This window comes from Aulonocara sp. 'chitande type north' Nkhata Bay, linkage group LG7 (assembly GCF_057382095.1).
Source record: "Aulonocara sp. 'chitande type north' Nkhata Bay isolate Kocher_YH1m ecotype deep benthic linkage group LG7, A_spYH_male_GT1.1, whole genome shotgun sequence".
Classification (NCBI taxonomy): Eukaryota; Metazoa; Chordata; class Actinopteri; order Cichliformes; family Cichlidae; genus Aulonocara; species Aulonocara sp. 'chitande type north' Nkhata Bay.
Window position 1 is genome coordinate 27,817,911 of NC_141350.1, and position 19,010 is coordinate 27,836,920.

Below are 19,010 nucleotides of genomic sequence, written 5' to 3' on the forward strand. Positions count from 1 at the left end.
CTTTGTGTGCAATCCGTGTACCTGCTCTCATTTGCAGTTTGGTTGTTGTTGAAATGGTTTTGTGAGCTTTAATCTGAGAATCTGGCGTTTCTGGCAAAACACAGTTATATTTAAAAGTCGATTCAGGATTTAATGATTTGATATCGCTTTATTCAAGCTACTCACCTCCCACTTCCACCTGCACTTTCAACTGGACCACGGCCAATCAGAGAGGTCCCGCCCCTGACTATCTCTGATTGGTTTAGTCCACGATAGGGGCAAAATGTGTGTCTGTTGTTGACCACAGGGAAGGTTGCAGATTTTTTTTCTTTCTTTTTTTTTTTGCTACCCGCCAGTTGCAACCAAATTATTTTTTTTTAGTCGCACCACTGAAAAATTTGGTCGCATTTGCGACCAAATTGGTCGCACTCTAGAGCCCTGTGGTGGGATGTGGAGTTGTGTGTGGTGTGGAACAACAAAGGTAGATGGAAAGCTGCTCTCATAAAAGCAAAGGAAAACACTGCAAATAAATATCACTTGACTTGCCAACTTGCAACTAACCAGGGAACATCATTCATGTCTCACAGACTACAAGGACTGTACGAATTACTGGCATTAAATGTGTTCGGACCAACTTCTACCACCCTCAGACTGATGGGGTGGTGGAACGGCTGAATGAGACTTTAAGCTCCATGATTCGCAAGGTCATTTACGCGGATGAACACAATTAGGATTGCCAGTTAGACCCTCTTTCGTTTACAGTGAGGGAGGTGCCCCAGAGTTTCATGGGATTTTCTCCCTTTGAGTTACTGCTCAGCAGAACTACACTACTGCCCCTTGTGATGTGATAGCTCTGTTTGAAAAATCTTCACCGAGCATAACACCCCAGTAGATCTCAGACCCAGCAACAACCTCAGACAACAAAATGGAAAATCACTGGAAAAAACAATGTTGTGTATGTTATATGATGAGCAGTTCTCAGACCAATACATAGGAGGGACGAAACAACCACTCCAAAGGTACGTAGCGCCACAAGAGAGATCCAGGTCTTTAGGACAAGATTCAGCTATAATTTCACTTCAATGAGGGGACACACTGTTTTCATGATGCTAATATTCACATTTTGGACAGAGAAGATGGATGGTTTCAGAGAAGAGTAAATGAGTAAATGGATATCCACTGAATAGAGGTAGTGACCTACAACACCAAACAGGTGCCACCTATAATACAGTCCTGAGATCATTTTCCAAGTGATTCACCTCTAATTCACACTTTGTCTCAGTATCTCAAAGTTGACAACCCCACAAAAACAGGGATAGAGATGACAGACGTTTTATTATCATCATCTGGTATATTTTGTCATATCCCACAGCCCTAAAATAAATTGACAGATATTTTGTTTTTTTAGGTTCATGACTTTCCAATTTATTCACAGAGGCAAAAATAAAGGAACATAGTAAAAGTTTGGTTAATAGTAAGAACTTTTTGATCAATGTAGAAATTTATAAATGTTCTTATTTTCTAAACACATTTCATTTGTAATATAATCTGTAAGCAATGTTTAATTTAAGTCCTTGTGCTTTTTGTGGTATCCATGTTTTTCCACATTCCAAATAACAAGATCAGACAGACCATTTCCCCAAAGAACTTGTGTGTTTAAAGTGCTACAACCCACCACGGTCACTCCAACAGCTGAAAATTGCATGATGCTCAAAATATTTCATACCTCCTGTTTCAGAGACGTCCTTCAACTCGTGAGGTTCAACATATTCAACAGGAAGCTCGTTGATGATGTCTTGGGCTCCCTGCAAGAAAGAAAAAAGATGCATAAAATGAAACATTCATCACAAAATCCTCCTTAATGTATTTTTTCTGAGTGTTTGGTTGTGTCTAAGGTTTTGTACCTTGGAGACATTTCCTGTTCCAGTGAAGCAAAATGTGAGGGGTCCAATGGATTTGGGCATAAGCCCCATTGAAATTTCATACCCACAATCCCTGACTGCTTGGATGGCCTGGCTTACATTCCTATAGTTATGAGCCATACCAATGTGCTGGATATGAATCATGTGGAGAAAAGGACATCACATGTGAACTCTTTATAAGGACAAAGTTGTTTTTAACATTTTTTTGAAATGATAAAGAATGTCCACTCTTACCATAAACGGAGTGTGGTGGCCGAGAGCCAAGAAGCGCAGCCCCAATCCATGCAAAATGTTAATCATTCCTGAAGAAAAAGAAAGAGAGATTCATTTACTTCAAAAAGAACAATTTACTAAATAATAACACACAAAATAGTAATTTATAATGTGGTCATCATAAACGATTAAAATGACAGAAATATTTATAAGACAGAAAAACTGGTCATTAATTTAAGGTTAGAGGGTGATTTTTAGTATTCTGTGCCATTTAAGCTCCCATGACAGACTAACTATTGTATGCTGTATAAAAATACAGGCCATTCAAAATGGCTCAGTATGTATTTGTAAAAGCTTGCCTTACACCATCAAACTCTCATCTACCATAGAAAACCATCTTATGTATGCAAAATTATGTTCTTAATTGTCTTCTAGTTACATGACTTACAGCTAGTTGTATATAGTTTTGGAGGGAAATCATCTACAAGAACCAGAATAAACAGCTTTTTCTATCTGATTTCTCAGATCTTTTGTCCCGATTTAGGTTCAGATAACATAATTATAAAGTCCAGCAAGGGCCAGGACAGTCTCCTAAAGATGATTCAGCTGCAGGATTGGGGTGCCATCTGTGCAGATCTTGCTCAGGAATGGCAGCAAGCAGTTGTGAGTGCATCTGCACACTCAGTGAGCTGAAAACTCTTGGAGGATGGCCTGGTGTCAAGAAGGGCAGCAAATAAGCCACTTGTCCCCCCTAAAAATATCAGGGACAGGCCGATATTCTGCAAGAAGTACAGTGAGTGGACTGCTGAGGACTCAGGTAAAGTCATTTTCTCTGATGAAGCCCCCTTCTTATTGTTTGGGGCATCTGCAAAAAGGATTGTCCAGATAAGAAAAGGCGAGCACTACCATCAGTCCTGCCTCAAGCCAACAGTAAAGCATCCTGATACCATTCGTGTGGGGTGCTGCTTTTCAACCAAGGAAGTGGGATCCCTCACAATTTTGCCAAAAAACACAGCCATGAATAAAGAATGGTGCCAAAACATCCTCCGACAGCAACTTCTTCCAACCATCCAAGAACAGTTTTGTGATGAACAATGCCCTTTCCAGCCTCTGATGGAGCACCGAAGTGACTGAAGTGATAATAACTAAGGGGCTCGGGGAACAAAACATTGACATTTTGCATCCATGGCCAGGAAACTCCCCAGACCTTAATCCAATTGAGAACTTGTGGTCAATCCTCAACAAGCAGGTTATGAAAGAATGGGTTGTGTGGGATTATAATATTATTTTATGCCATGTTAGACCCCTAATTAAAGATTGTGAATTATAGGGGGACGAGGCGGACGGGGCAAGGGTAAGTGACGGAAGTGACGGACAAGGTAAGCGACCCATGTTGTAGGTGACGTCAGACGCCGGAGATTTTGGCGGAGAAAAAGCAAATGGTAGCATAGAGTTTAACAAAGGTTTTTCAAGCTTCAGTATTACCAAATATACTAATCAATTGTCATATAACTAACAACATCTGTTTTATCATCTCTAACACCCTGGAGGACAACGGGGAGAGTTTAGACGCTCTCCAAGATTACATCGACCGCTGTTTTCAAGATTTAGTAATGAATAAGGCCCAGAGTGCATCTTCCCCGGCCAAAATTGAGACGCCGTCATCGAAGAGATGTCGCCCGGCAGACTCCCCCGGTACAACATCGCCTGCCGGCAAAGACATCGCAGACATCCTGGAGTCAATCGACAAGCGATTGTCCAGTTTCGATGCGAGGCTGTCCCTGGTGGAGATTTTACACCGGGAATTTAAATCTCTGAGAGAATCCCTGGAATTCAGCCAGCAGCAGGTGGAAACGCTTGCCGCTGAAAATGCCACGCTACGGGAGTCGGTCAAATCTCTCACCGATAACGTGACCCAGCTAAACATTGAAAATAAAAAAATAAAAGAGTCCGTTATCGATCTACAAGCCCGTAGCATGAGAGATAATCTTGTGTTTTCTGGTATTCCAGAAACTGCCGGAGAGGACGCAGAGGCAACGGTGAAAAGCTTCATTAAAATCCACCTGAAGCTGCCGGAGGACACCGTAAAGAACATCAACTTCGATAGAGTACATCGCTTGGGGGGCGTGCGGTCGCGGACCGGGAGACCACGGCCTATTGTGGCCAAATTCGGTCAATTCAAACAGAAGGAACAGGTGAAGAGTCGCGGCAGAGAGCTGAAAGGAACGGACTTCAGCGTGAATGACCAGTTCCCCAAAGAGATCCTGGAACGACGCAAGGTCCTGTTCCCAGTTCGACGTAGCTTCATCCAGAAAGGCTCCCGTGCTGTCATCGCCGTGGACTGGCTCTACGTGGACGGACAGCTCTACCGCGACCCCGGCACCACACCGTGGTTATATTGACTGCACTCCAGATAAGAACCCGCTACACTCTTTTCTTATTCATTCACACTTTCTCTTTTAACATGGGTTTAACCTAGTAATATCAATATGATGTCATAGCAGATATAACACCGTCACCCTCCGTCATTGTTTTAATTGGAATGTTTCCGTTTCGTTTCTTTTTTGTTGTTGTTGCTCACAGTTCATGTGGTTTCTTTCTTTCTCTTGTCTTTCACTGCTGTGATCACCTACTTCCCCACTCACCTACAAACAACACCCTCTATTTCTCCATATTTTCACACCACGATCACGCAAACACATCAGCTCAACGGCAGCACATTCACAACAGCCTCACAGCACGCACAGACTTGCAGGACACATAAGCAAGCCACGCTTGTTCATATTAGTGAATATTCACACACATAGTCAGACTTATGGAGCCTCTCACCACACTTCTTTTTCTCTTTCTATTTACAAACAAGGGATGTTTCCACATTCTCTCCACCTGTCTAAACGAAACACCCAGCATACTTCATTAGACATACACACACAATTATGGGCATGCTGAGGTTTGTCACATGGAATGTAAATGGAGCTGGCTCCAGAGGAAAGAGGTTAAAGATATTTAACCAGCTTAAAAAACTACAGGCAGATGTTGTTTTATTACAAGAAACTCACAGACCTGTCACAGGTTTAAACGAACTTAAAACACCTGAGTTTCCTAACGTGTTTGCAGCCTGTTATAATTCTAGACAACGGGGAGTAGCAATTTTAATACATAAAAATGTTAATTTTACAGTACTCGATACAGTTATAGATCCAGAGGGTAGATTTCTAATTATTAAACTATCAATATTGAACAAAAAACTATGTATTGTAAGTATATACGGTCCAAATGTTGATGAACCCTCATTCTTCCACGGATTTTTTAGTGCACTCTCTGAACACCTTGATTGCACACTCATTCTTGGCGGTGACCTCAACCTTGGACTAAATGAAGACATGGATAGGCTCAACACAACAGGAACTCAGCGCAATTGGCAGTCCACAAATATAATCAAACAGAATATGAGCGACTTTGGTCTTTGCGATGCATGGCGCTCTCTTCACCCCACCAGTAAGGAATATACTTTTTTCTCGCATGTTCATCATTCTTACTCTCGTCTGGATTATTTTTTGGTCAGCAGCTCACTGCTGTGTGACATTTCAGACACTGAGATTCATCCTATAGCTGTCAGCGATCATGCTCCTGTATCTTTAACACTAATGCACAAGAATAACACTACGCCAAGAAAAAACTGGAGATTTAATATATCACTACTTAAAGATGAAGACTTTATTAAATATTTTAAAAAGGAATGGACTTCATATTTAGACTTTAATGACACTCCCGGAATATCTGCTTCTGTTCTATGGGAAGCAGGGAAAGCTGTGATGAGAGGTAAAATAATTTCTTTCTCATCACACAAAAAGAAAGAAGAAAACAAAAATATTCAGGAATTAGAAAAAAACATCAAATCACTAGAAGAAGCCTACGCGTGCGACCAAGATCAGGAAACATTGAACAAAATATGCAAAACAAAACTAGAATTAAATGAAATTATTAATAAAAAAACACAATTCCTTATACAAAGACTTCGCTTGCAGAATTTTGAACACAGTAACAAATCAGGTCGATTTCTAGCTAACCAGCTAAAAATAAATAAAGAAAAAACAACTATATGTGCTGCTAAAGATTTATCGGGGAACACAATATATGATCCTGGAAGAATAAACAACATTTTTAGGGATTTCTATGAAACTTTATACTCACCACAAATAAACCCATCTAAAAATGAAATTGATCTGTTTCTTGACAACGTAACTCTTCCAAAATTACTAGATGGAATGGAACTGGATTCGCCACTGACGCCAAGTGAACTCCAGGAAGCCCTGATAAGTATGCCCAATAATAAGGCTCCAGGTCCAGACGGCTTCCCTGCAGAATTCTACAAAGAATTCTGGATAATTTTGGCACCAGTATTCCACGGCATGTTGCAGGAAATCGAGGAAAATGGCAGACTACCACCAAATATGAATTCTGCCAACATTAGTCTCCTGCTAAAACCAGGCAAAGACCCTTTATTTCCCTCAAGCTATCGTCCAATTTCTCTTTTAAATGTAGACCTTAAAATAATCTGCAAAGCTCTCTCAAAGAGATTAGAGAAAATGACCCCCCTCTTAATTCATCCTGACCAAACTGGTTTCATAAAAGGTCGGCACTCCTCAACAAACACTCGTAGATTACTTAATTTAATAGACTACTCATACGATAAAAACATCGAAACCATAATATTATCTCTAGATGCAGAAAAAGCATTTGACAGAGTTAACTGGAAATTTTTATTCGCAACTTTACACAACTTTGGTTTTGGAAACTCTTTCATAAACTGGATAAGAATATTATACAATTCCCCAACAGCTCGTATCAGAACAAATGACCAGACATCCTCCAGCTTCTATCTCCTGAGGGGCACCAGACAGGGATGCCCACTCTCCCCTTCACTTTTTGCAATTTTTATCGAACCTCTAGCAGCAGCATTTAGACAGGCTACAACAATTAAGGGCATAAAATGTAAGAACATAGAACATAAAATCAGTCTCTATGCGGATGATGTGTTGCTTTTTCTGCAAAACACACAAACCAACCTCTCTGAGGTAATTACTTTAATAAACTGGTTTTCAAGAGTTTCAGATTATTCAATTAACTGGCCAAAATCTACAGTTCTCCCCATTAACTGCTCCTTCCATAATTCTTCCTCTGCCCCACTGCAATCCGGAAATATTAAATATTTAGGTATTAATGTCTCTCCTAAGCTTTCAGACTTAACTAAATTAAACCACATCCCACTTCTAAAGAAAGTAGAAGGCGATCTGACTAGATGGAAATCTTTACCCATATCACTCATGGGAAGGGTCGCCACTATAAAAATGATGATCTTGCCAAAAATAAATTACTTATTTTTGATGATCCCTAACAAACCATCACAAGATTGGTTCAGATCTCTGGATTCATGTATTTCCAAATTCCTTTGGAAAGATAAACCCCCGCGTATCAGCTTAAAAACGCTACAAAGAACCAAGGATAGAGGAGGATTAGATCTGCCTAATTTTCACCAATACTTCTTAGCCAACAGGCTTCAGTTCATCTCAGAATGGTTAAAACATACCTTCTTAGTTGAGCCCTGGCTAGATGTTGAACAGGCACTATGCAAGGATCTAGAGATTTCAGACCTACCATTTATTAGCTCAAACATCAAAAGACATGAATGCTTTAAAAGTATCAACATCAGCTTTTCTCTGACAGCATGGTGGGAGTTTCTAAAAATAACGGAGTCTTCATTAATCCCATGCAAACGTACACCTATCTGGAATAACCCTGACATATTACAAAACAATAATATGATTAATTTCCCAGAATGGAGTTGTAAAGGAATTAAATACTTAGAACATATATTAGAGGGAACAGAATTTATTCCATTTGACAGACTAGTTGCACAATATGGGATCAACAAGACAAGATTTTTAGAATATCAACAAATTAAATCCATAGTAAAAAAGAAATTTAACCTCAGTCAAGTTGAATTACAAACACCACTAAGTGCGGCACATTTTCTTACTCTTAAATCCCCCAAATTATTATCTAAAATATACAGAACACTTTCTAAATTAGATGAATCAATATCCCTTCCTATTGCAAAGTGGGAAGCAGATTTATCAGTCAGCTTAGACCAAAACTTCTGGTCTCAGATTTGCTTAAAAACCTTTAAATTAATTAAAAATCCCAGTCTGCAATTAATACAATACAAAATACTACATAGAGTGCACTATACAGGTCATCGGATGTTCAAGATGGGCTTTACATCTTCCAACAACTGCTCACACTGTCAAGGCAATACACCAGACAATTACATCCACGCTCTTTGGTTCTGTCCACCAGTGCAAAAGTTTTGGCGCGAGATATGTGAAGACTTATCAAAGTGTCTGAAATGTAACATTCCAACCTCCCCCTTAGTGTGTTTACTGGGCAGCTTAGATAATGTCACTTCAGAAAAGAATATAGCCCATATGATTTTCACTGCCCTATGCATAGCCAAGAAAACAGTCCTCATGAACTGGAAAAATAAAAATAATCTTAATTCTAACCAATATAGAAATTATCTATTAGATTACATTAGTCTTGATACAGCCTCTGCCACCACATCAGATCAATTGCTCTGGACTCCTTTTATCAGCTCCATCACCTAGTGGGGGTGGGGGGTCATAATTTGGTCCCGCCTTCACTGTTGTGATTGGTGTGGGGGTAGGGACAGGCTTAGGGCGTCGGGGGGTTCCCCGGAGGCATCTTCCTTGGGGGGCTCAACCCGGGGTAGCGGTCATGTCCGGTTGGGGGCTCTGTTGGCTCTCAGGTGACTGTTTCCTCGCGGCTGCGTGCAGCGGGGCTAGGGGAGGGTCTGTGCTGACGGACATGGGTTACTGACCTGGTAGCCTGGCTGCCCCTGGGTGGGTCCGGGATGGGCGTGAGGTTCTGGGGGCACTCCGTCTCTGGGCTGGGGCCCGGGCCGGGCCTCGGGGGCTTGGATCCTGGTTGGTGTGTTGCCGAGGTTGTGGGCGGGTGGGTGCATGGGGGCCCGGCCCTGGAGCGGGGTGCCGCCGGTGCGTCGAACCACCTGGGGGGCTCTTCAACTGGTGGGGGAGATGGTCACATCTTGCAGGAGCTTTCCTCTCTTCAGGAACTCTCTCTGCAGGAGGGGGAGATACAGGAGAGGTGGAGGAAGATCTCAGCCTGGGCGTTTACTGTCTTATGTAGTCTGGAAGATGAGTGGATGGTGGGGTGGGTGCAGTTTTCTCTGTGGTGGGGTTGGGTGGACTGTCCCGGGCTCTGTGGGGCCAGGAGGCGCTGCTGCACTGGGCCCCGGTCTGGATGGGCCTGGGCCCCCTTTCCCTGGCGGGTCGCGGAGTGTGGGAGTGCCTACTGGGGTCAGCGGGGGAGCTGGCCCCAGGGAGGGGTTACCTGCCCCTCCCTTCCTTCCCTCCCCATCTCCAGCTGCCTCTCTCTTCCCGCTCCACCACAACCACCCACACATGCAGGGCCTTGGAGTAGGGGTATGTCACCAGGGTGCAGAGGAGGCTACCCCCCCCCCCCCCCCTCTGTCCCCTTCTGGCTGCCTCTGCCTCAATTTTATCCCACAACTTAGACATTCACATTATTCACACTCTCATTACACATACATATAGGATCTTGGGGGTGGGCACAATCACGGAGTCCAAATTACCATCAGGGTGTACACCTCACCCCTGGCGTCGTTGCCCACCTCTCAATTTTAAATACACTTAGACATTGAGGGCTATCAGGAGGGACTATGTGCTTACCTGCTGCTCCTTGGCAGGTAGCTCCATGCCCTCCTGGGTTTTAATTGCACCTTAGAACACACATGCATCAACACTACAATGAGCGGGTGGAGGGAGGTTTGGAGTCTTCTCCCACCCCCATTCTCTGCGGCCTGCTGGAGCGGGAGGGCTAGGTGGAGTTGGCCGTCCGACTGCGGTCTGGAGTGTGGGGCCTCCCTGCTGCTACGGAGTCGGGGTGGTCTGCCTCTCCCCACCGCAGGGAAAAGGGTAACACCACCTGGGTCTGGGTGCAGTTCCCCCCTCCAGGAGCAAGGGTACCTAGACCCGGTTTGTAGAGTACGCTTGGGGAGTGTGATCGTGTGTACAGCGTCTCTTTATGTCTGTCTCCACGTTGGTTGAGTGTGGAGTGAGTGCATATGAGAGCATGAGGGGGGGAATGGATGTTTGTGTCTGTGTGTGCCTGTATGTCTGTGTCTATATGTCAGGTTGGGTATCAGACGCCACCTCTCTGGGGACACCTCAGGCCCTCCAAGGTTTGGAGGCCTATCTCCACCTACCACCACTTCCCCTGCCGGTGGCGGACTCCCTCAGGTGTCGGTGCGTTGGTGGTTCTTTGTGTCTGGGGGTGGGCGTCCAGGTACACACCGGCTCACTCCTTGGCGGCCGCTTATCGGGGCCTGGAGCCTGGGGCTCGCTCGGGCCCCTTCGGGGGTGGGGTGCCCCCGGCCTCTCGGCCTGGGGCTCGGTCACTCAGGCACAGCTGGCGGCCGGCGGAGCTCACGGGAGCGTCACTGCAACTCCCCCTGGCTTCTGCTCCGCGGCTGCTGAGTGAGCCCTCATCTGGGACTCTCCTCAGCTCTTACTGGAACAGTGGCGCGGCTGCCCCTCTGTTGGTCTTCCATGGATTCTTGTGTTCTGGGGGCCTCTGGATGTCTGGAGTTTTGATCTCCTCCATACCTGCTTCACACCCTGGAGGACGGGGCTGTGGCCCCCCCACACTCCCTAGCAGATCGTTACATGGAGAAACCTTTGGAATACAAGCGCGCTGATCCACACAGGTATGCACACGGGTGTTCACTGCTCGTAGACCCAAATTACACCTTTCTTGGCTGCTACTTCGAAGCACATCTGTCCTGCGTGCTGCACAACAACATTGAATATTTAGTATTTACTGCTGTTTACACTTAGCTAGATTAATGCGATGGTGTTGTGTTTAGTATGTTGCTTTGTTTTTTGTTTTTTTTGTCTTTTTTTGCTTGTTTTCTATTCTTCTCCCCCCCTTTCTCACTGTCCCTCTCCCCTTCTGTTTTTCCTTTCCTTCCTCTTTCTTTCTCCCTTTCCTATCTCTCACTCATGTCTGTCCCGTCTGTAACATCTGAAAATAAAATATAATAAATAATAAAAACAAAGATCGACCAAATGGACCAATACGGCAATGCCACGATGATCCATTTGGCAAAGTAAATCCATTGGGTATCCTTGTTGGTCTTCAGACAACAATTCTGATGGCTAAAGAACCGAATGGGACAGGCGAAAAAAAAAAAAAAAAAAGATTGTGAATTATTATGTAGTTTTAGTTTGCATTATTCTCCTGAATTAGAAGAAGGTGATAACTATTGCATTTGTTAAACTGATTTGCATTACATTAGACTGCTGATTTATTGTGAATGAATGATATTGTTTTATGATGCATTATACTGCTGAGTTATAAGAAATACTGTTCGCAGAAAGTCATCGCCTTATTTGTCTGATTAGAAGAGAACAGAACATACTGGAGTTTTCTGCCCCATCTCAGCAGGAGCAGATAAACAGGGAGCCAAGGTCGTAGCTTAGGCGCTGTGTGAGAGAAAGAATGTGAATGTTTAGGCTTTTATGATTAGGTGGGGGCCACTAGAGGCTATAAGAGTTTGACCAATGCTCCACCATTTTGAGATCTGATGCTGTCTGCGTACAGTGTCCATCTCCCACGCGTGTGATCATTAAAATCATCGTTTGACTCAACCCGGCCGGACCAGTGTTGTTATTGTGGTTTTTCCTCTTGTATCCATCCCCAATATTTGAATCCGTAACAGTTTGGGGGCTCCTCCTGTGGTATTGGGGTGGAAGTTGGAGGTTTGGACGGTCCGAGGTTATCGAACGGACAGACACAAGCCAGTGGTCTGACGTGAGTGGGCATTGTTGAATCTATTTCCAAAGTGTGCCAAATTGGACATGATAAAATTAAAGTCTACTCACTGAAATTACTGGTAGATGTCTGTTTTGATTTTGATGAAAAAAATCTCATGAGTTAATGCAGTTAGAGGCTGCTAAGAAATTGAGTTAGAGGCTCAAGTGTTTAATGCAGTTAGAGGCTGCTAAGTGTTTAATGCAGTTAGAGGCTGCTAAGAAATTAATACAGTTAGAGGCTGCTAAGAAGTTAATGCAGTTAGAGGCTGCTAAGAAATTGAGTTAGAGGCTCAAGTAGTTTGGTAGGGAATTGGTCATTTTGTGAGGTAGAGGCTCAATTGGTTATATGGTGGACCTGAGTTGGTCATGTTGTGAGTTAGAGGCTCCATTGATCACTAGGTTGCACCTGCCTCAGTCACACTCTTGTTTCGAGGAGTTGACTGCTGTTTCAAAGTGTTATAAATTATTATAGGACGGCAGTTAGAGGCTGCTAAGAAGCGCATAGCCCGGAGGTTACGCTCCCTCCTGGCCGTGGACGCGCGACTTTGACCTGTCGGCGAACAGGGTTAGTTCAGTTTGGCTTAACTGTGGGGTACAGGGCATCCTGGAATAAGCTAGGAGTTAGAGGCTCCTTACCGTGTTAAACGGTATCTGCGCTTTTTTGGACACTGTTAAATTGAGTTAGGGAGTTTAGAAATGAGGCCAGATACAGTTAGAGGCTGATACTGGTTAATTGATCACAAAAAAGTTGGACTTTCTTCGGTTGGACCCGTTAACTTAAATTTGTCAAAATTGTGTAGGCGCTAAAGCTGTCGGGCCTGACAGTGATTGTAAATATAAGACGTCTTTGTAATATAAAATAGAGTTGTGTGTGAGACGAGACTGTGTGTGACGACAGCGCACTGCAGCGCTGCGAGCTATTTTTAGACTGTGAACATGCAAATGAGGTGGCTGCTGTGAAGCGCACAGAGGACTTTTGCTTGCTGTTTAGCGTGTTTTTGAGTTTTATAATTATGATTTGCAAATACTGTTAAAGACCTGTAAATAAGACGCTGATTTTGCTGATTATAATATTACAAATAAGGTTTTGAATGACTAGGGTGAATGTTTGATGTTTGGCTGGGTTTTGATATAGAAAAGACAAATCGTGCATGATTTAGACCGGCACTTCAGTCGGCAGGGTAAGATTGAGTGATAAATACAGCTGTGATTTGTTTCAGTTTTGTGGTGTGAAGCAGGATTTATAAGATTTTTAAATGACTCTTGGTTCAGTTCAATAATATAGGCAGTTACATTTGATTTATGGTTACGATTATTACTGGTTTTATACATTCATATTAATGGAGGATTGTGACTGAGAGTGTGGAGAGAGGACGTGAAGACGGCTTTGCAGCTGCTGGAGTGAGTAGCTGTGTGTGTGACAGGAACTCTGCATGCCCATAGAAGGCAACTGCCTGACTGTGTGAAGTATACACCCAGAGAGAGAGAGAGAGTTAAATCTAGGTAGATGAAGCGAATGGATGTTTTCAGAAAAGAAATACTAAGTGAATGTTTTAGTTTGTTAATACAGTTGGATTTCTCTCAACCTGGAAACCTGAGTACAGCGGCAAAAGGATAAACAGAATTGGGACGACAGACAGGCCAAGCTTTGTCTCAAAATTACAGCTTGACCTCACTTTGTTCCCAACCTGAAAAGAAGCTTAAAGGACATCTTCTCCTCCAGTTATCGGTTACCATCACTGGAAATTTTCAGGCAAGTTTTTGACTGAATTGTTATTGGCGCCATGTGCCCCTGAAATCTCACAAGCAGGCTCTGACTCCTGGCTGAAGACATGGAATGCTGTTATTTAAGGTGGGAAATCAAGATTTGGGAAACAAAATAAAAACACGCAAACAACCAGAGAAATGCCTCGTTTGATAAAAAAGTTAAATTAACCCACCTACAAACGCACACACACGCAATGAAGAAACAGCTTACATTCATGAACACGTGAAGATTTTCTAGCAAGGTTAAAGCAGCGAAACTTAACATACACCGGTTGTTAAATGATAAAGTTTATCCACTACTAACAAATAAACTCTCTGGGTTGCAGGACAACAACTTAACTTCAAAAAAAGACACTGGTCTGACCAACCAGTGATGACACGTCAAATTTAGTGGTTAAAAGAGTCAAATTGTGACATGTTTTCTGCTGATTGATTAATACAAATGATTACTGAATGAAAGAAAATTCCTTTTTGGGCTTTTAAACATGATCTTAAGAATTTTAACATGTACCTGTGTTGTCCTGTCAGCTTGGTGGGTTATGAGTTGATTATATAGTGAGAAAAAACAAAAAAAGGGGGAGAGAAGGCTGACACAGGGCCTGGTCCCGTTGTTTCTCCCCTCTCTGAATAACACAGCCAACACAACATCATTTTCCTGTTCGTCCGTTTTTGTTTTGTTTTTTCTCTTTATGCTTGATTACAGGCTGCTTTGTCGGCCCGGAAAGCCGAGGCTGACCTGGACTCCTGCTCTCCCCTCTACCATCTTTGCTCACTCCTCTACCATCTTTGATGTGACCCTGACCAAATGCTACAGCAGCTGGACCCACAACAACAACCTGAAAATGTCAACACTGCTGCAGGAAAACGATCTCATGCAGCGGAGACGAAGAGCGTTAAATCCAAGGCCCGTTTCACTACACGGGGGAGATTTCCAGACAGCTTCAGCTGACAGAGCTGTGACGAGACGCCCATTAAGCCCGGATGAAAAGTGAGGCCGAGCAAAAGAATGCTGACCTTAACAACTCTGCATTAAAACTGTGCAGGACAGTGACGGACCAACACTGATGATCGGGCAGCAAAAAGGGCGTGCCAGAGACAGGAGGAGTAACTGAGGTCAGGAGGCACCTCAGAATGGACAAAAGCACAAGAAGAAAATAAGCTGAAGGCACAGGTGTCAGGGCTCGGCCAGGAGCTGACCTCTGAGAAGAGCCGAACAGCAGAGCTGCAGAAGGCCGTGGAGCAAAGCAAGGAAAACATCAATAAACTTCAATCTGACGTGTACGGAAAAGACTCTGAGGTTTCTGCCCTCAGTATGAGCTCAAGGCATCAGAGCAGAAACTGAGCATGGCTCAGGAGGAGCTGGCTGATAATCGAACCCATCAGTTAGGCTTGGAGTCCCAGATACAGGACTTGAAATCAGGCCGGAGCTCGCTGGAGCAGGAGGTCGCCAAACCTGACGAAAAAGCTCCAACAGCAGGAGCAAGCCCTGAAGGAGCTACAGAAGCAAAAGGGTCAAGTTAAGGAGGAGCGGAACAAGGAGAAGATGCAGGACACTGGAGAAAAGGACTGCCTCAATTGGGGCCAGAACCAGTATGGAAAGAACTTTGAGCAGCAGCACCAATGGACGCAAATGGACTGAAATGGAGGAGGGCAGGACCCCAGGGCACGCTTCAGGCCGTGGTTTACCCAGAACAGGAAAGTGATGAACACAAACACACACAAACACACACATCTACATGCACTGACTCAGAATGAAGAGAAACACAGATATGAACACATATGCACTTGTTGATTGAGTGAGAACTGACACACACACACGCACACAAATCGAAATGCTGATTCAATTCACTGAGAAGTGATCCACACACACACACACATGCACACGCTGATGCAATAAAGAATGCTTTACTAACAAATGCTGCACACAAACATCCAAATACAGAATCGGTTACAACAACAAGAAGCCATTGATTGTTTATTGGTTAAATGCAGTTCATGTCACCCAGAGGGCACCTGTGTAGATTTGGGGGACAAGGTCTAAGGCAGTTTGGTTATGAAAACAATGTTTGTGTGTGATGTCTGTTTATGGCTTAAGGCCTCCACTGAATTGTTTACTGTGCTTCACATAGCCTGATAAGGAGCAGTGGTACAAAGTGAAAATGATGAATTAACGGTGTGAGCCTTATTTCGGAGCGCCACATTTTTGTGTTTGAGATTTAATTGAAGGAGGAACACACTGAAAAAGAAAAAAAAGGGGCCAGCCCTTGGATTTACGTAAGCATCTTGCGTGTATTTAACACAATTGTCTCAGGCTTTAAAGATCTGTACGAAATCCAACAACTCAATTTGTTCTCATTGAGATGACACGATACAATCCAATAAGAGTGGTTAGTTGCTGAACTCACGGAATTCACAACACCGCATAAGATTTCAAACTACAGGAAAATCACTGGAGTTATAAGAGGCAGACAACGACACACACACCCCATGCATGCTATTGCTATTTATTGTGGATTAACCTGTCAAGGGCAAGAACAAAAGAATTCTGCCTCAAATACAGGAAATCATAGCTTTCCTGTATTTCCTACATTGTTGGCATGCTGGTTAGTGCTGTTGCTTGACAGTAAGAAGCTCCTGGGTGCAGGTCCACAGTCTGGCTAGTTTGCAGTGGTTTCTCTTTGGGTATTCTGGTTTCCTGCCACAGTAAAAAGTCATGCAGTTATTAGAGCTAGGCTAATTGATGATTCTAAATTATCCATGAATGTAAGTGCAAACGGCTGTTTGTTTCTATCTGATAAACTGGTCAGCTGTCCGGGGTGTACCCTGCCTGGTAACCTGTCACTTCAGGGTTATTTCTCAGCCCTGTTGCAACCAGGATAAAGATAGGAGGATGGTAGTTGTTGTAGACCCATTCAATTTTTATGGTAACCAGGATCTAGACTTTGTTGAACTGCATGCAATATGAAGACAACATGTAGTATTTAAGTGACCAAGTAGTATTTGGATAAAAGTTACTGAATAGTGTTGAAATAAACTGACAGAATTGAAGGATTAAAATATTCCAGGAGCTCAATTTACTCCATCTGACCATGTTTCAATTGCGTTTTATGAACACAAAATGCACAGGTTTACTGAATATGAAAAGGTTGTGTTGATTTAACTCAGTTGTTTAAGTTTCTGCCAAAGCAAAACATTTGTGTGCAACCAGTGTCCACAACATGTTTTTTGTCAGTGCAAAAAGGAGTTACGATACCTGTATTCCTACACAATATTGTCCCGGGAGGGAGAAAAACTTTCTGGTGAAGTTTTGGTTGATTTTTGGGTTTTGCTTGACACTAGGTTGATTTTATCAGTGAGATTTGGATTGTTTTCTTTCTCTAAGAGAGAGAAAGATGGTTTTATGCTTGGACATGTTTGCAATGGGCCCCAGTATTTGATATTATATGAGTATTTTATTGGTTACGTTTGTTTTTGCTTTTGTTACAGTGCACTGAAATAAGAAAATCTGAGAGGTGTGATCCACCGGTGGTGATATTTTGGTATTTTGTGAGTTCCTGATTTAACAAATCAGCTCTTTAATCCAGGCCTGAGAGATTGAACTTTAAAGCGCTATAAAATATTCTTACTGAAAACAGTCGCAAAGTATTTTTCTCCATGATTATAATGGGCTTGGGAGAAATTCACTTATATGGGACATTGATCACATGAGAAGTCCTGAGCCTAAAAGGATTGCAGCGAGTCAATCCAGTCCAAAAAACAAGGAACTGTTTTCCTTTAAAATGATGACGTCATCGTGCTGGTGATGGATGCTCGAATAGGTTGCGCATGAGACTCCATTATCAGCAATATCTGGTATGAATGTGTGTGGATGTATGCATGTAACTGGACTGTGATGGACTGACGACTAAAAGTTTTAACTGACTTGATACTGAGACAAAAATTTGACCCCAAACTTGAAAATTCTTCAAACATTTAGAGACAGAGTGGATAAACATAATGTCACAAACCACATAAGGATGGGGCATTTGAATCGATAAGATGGTGAATTAACACGCCGTAAAATGTTGATCATGTTGATTATATTTATTCCAGTGTGCAGAGCAAGGTTATTATTATTAACGAAAACAAATGAAATAACAAAAACTAGAAGTGAAAAAACATTTTCGTTAACGGAAATATAATAAAAACAAAAAAGGAAAACTAACGAAAACTGTAATGAGTGTTCACAAAACTAACTAAAATTAACTGAATTTGTAGCAAAATGTGTTTAGTTTCATTGATGTGTGCGTGTCATACAATAGTCAAGGGTGAAAATGAAGTTTAGTTTCCAGATTTTTTCTTGCTGTCTCATTATGCCAGCAGGTGGCAGTACGTTAGTCGAGTCGTCTGTGTTGCTGCTCCGTCCACGCGCAGAATCATGTCAGGAAAAGTCGGGAGAAAGCACCAGAGTCCAATTTGGGATTACTTTGAATATGACTGTGTTTTGGATAAAGCAAGTGTCTTGTAGTGGACAGAGACAAATTATGAGGGACATTTATAAAACAAAAAAAATCCCACAAACCTTAAAGTGCACTTGAAAAGCTCACATAAGAAGGCTAACCTAGCTTACCTTGAAAAGGTAAGGGAGCACACTCAACCCTCATCCCCAGAAAACAGAAGCTAACCCCAGGCAAGGCAGCGTGATGCATCCCGAGACAACAGGACAGGGACATCTACATAACTGTGTGAGTCAATTGCCTTCAAAAAGTTTATCAATTCACTTGAACCAAAATTACGAACACCCGGTGCTGTAAGAGTTAATAGTCTCAATACAAGGGTAACACCACCTGGGTCTGGGTGCAATTCCCCCCTCCAGGGGCAAGGGTACCTAGACCCGGTTTGTAGAGTACGCTTGGGGAGTGTGATTGTGTGTACAGCGTCTCTTTATGTCTGTCTCCACGTTGGTTGAGTGTGGAGTGAGTGCATATGAGAGCATGAGGGTGGGAATGGATGTTTGTGTCTGTGTGTGCCTGTATGTCTGTGTCTATATGTCAGGTTGGGTATCAGACGCCACCTCTCTGGGGACACCTCAGGCCCTCCAAGGTTTGGAGGCCTATCTCCACCCACCACCACTTCCCCTGCCGGTGGCGGACTCCCTCAGGTGTCGGTGTGTTGGTGGTTCTTTGTGTCTGGGGGTGGGCGTCCGGGTACA

At 43.2% G+C, this 19,010-nt stretch overlaps 1 protein-coding gene across 1 annotated transcript in view; it reads right to left on the bottom strand.

Moving 5' to 3' along the window:
* aass (aminoadipate-semialdehyde synthase) overlaps positions 1-19,010 on the bottom strand; it is a 115,554-nt gene that overhangs the window by 62,077 nt on the left and 34,467 nt on the right. Inside the window, exons 5-7 of the mRNA XM_086299781.1 lie at positions 2,136-2,203; positions 1,884-2,030; positions 1,706-1,784 (exon numbers count right to left, since the gene is read on the bottom strand). Coding sequence (XP_086155907.1) covers positions 1,706-1,784; positions 1,884-2,030; positions 2,136-2,203 — 294 coding nt within the window. The remainder of the gene's footprint in view (positions 1-1,705; positions 1,785-1,883; positions 2,031-2,135; positions 2,204-19,010) is intronic.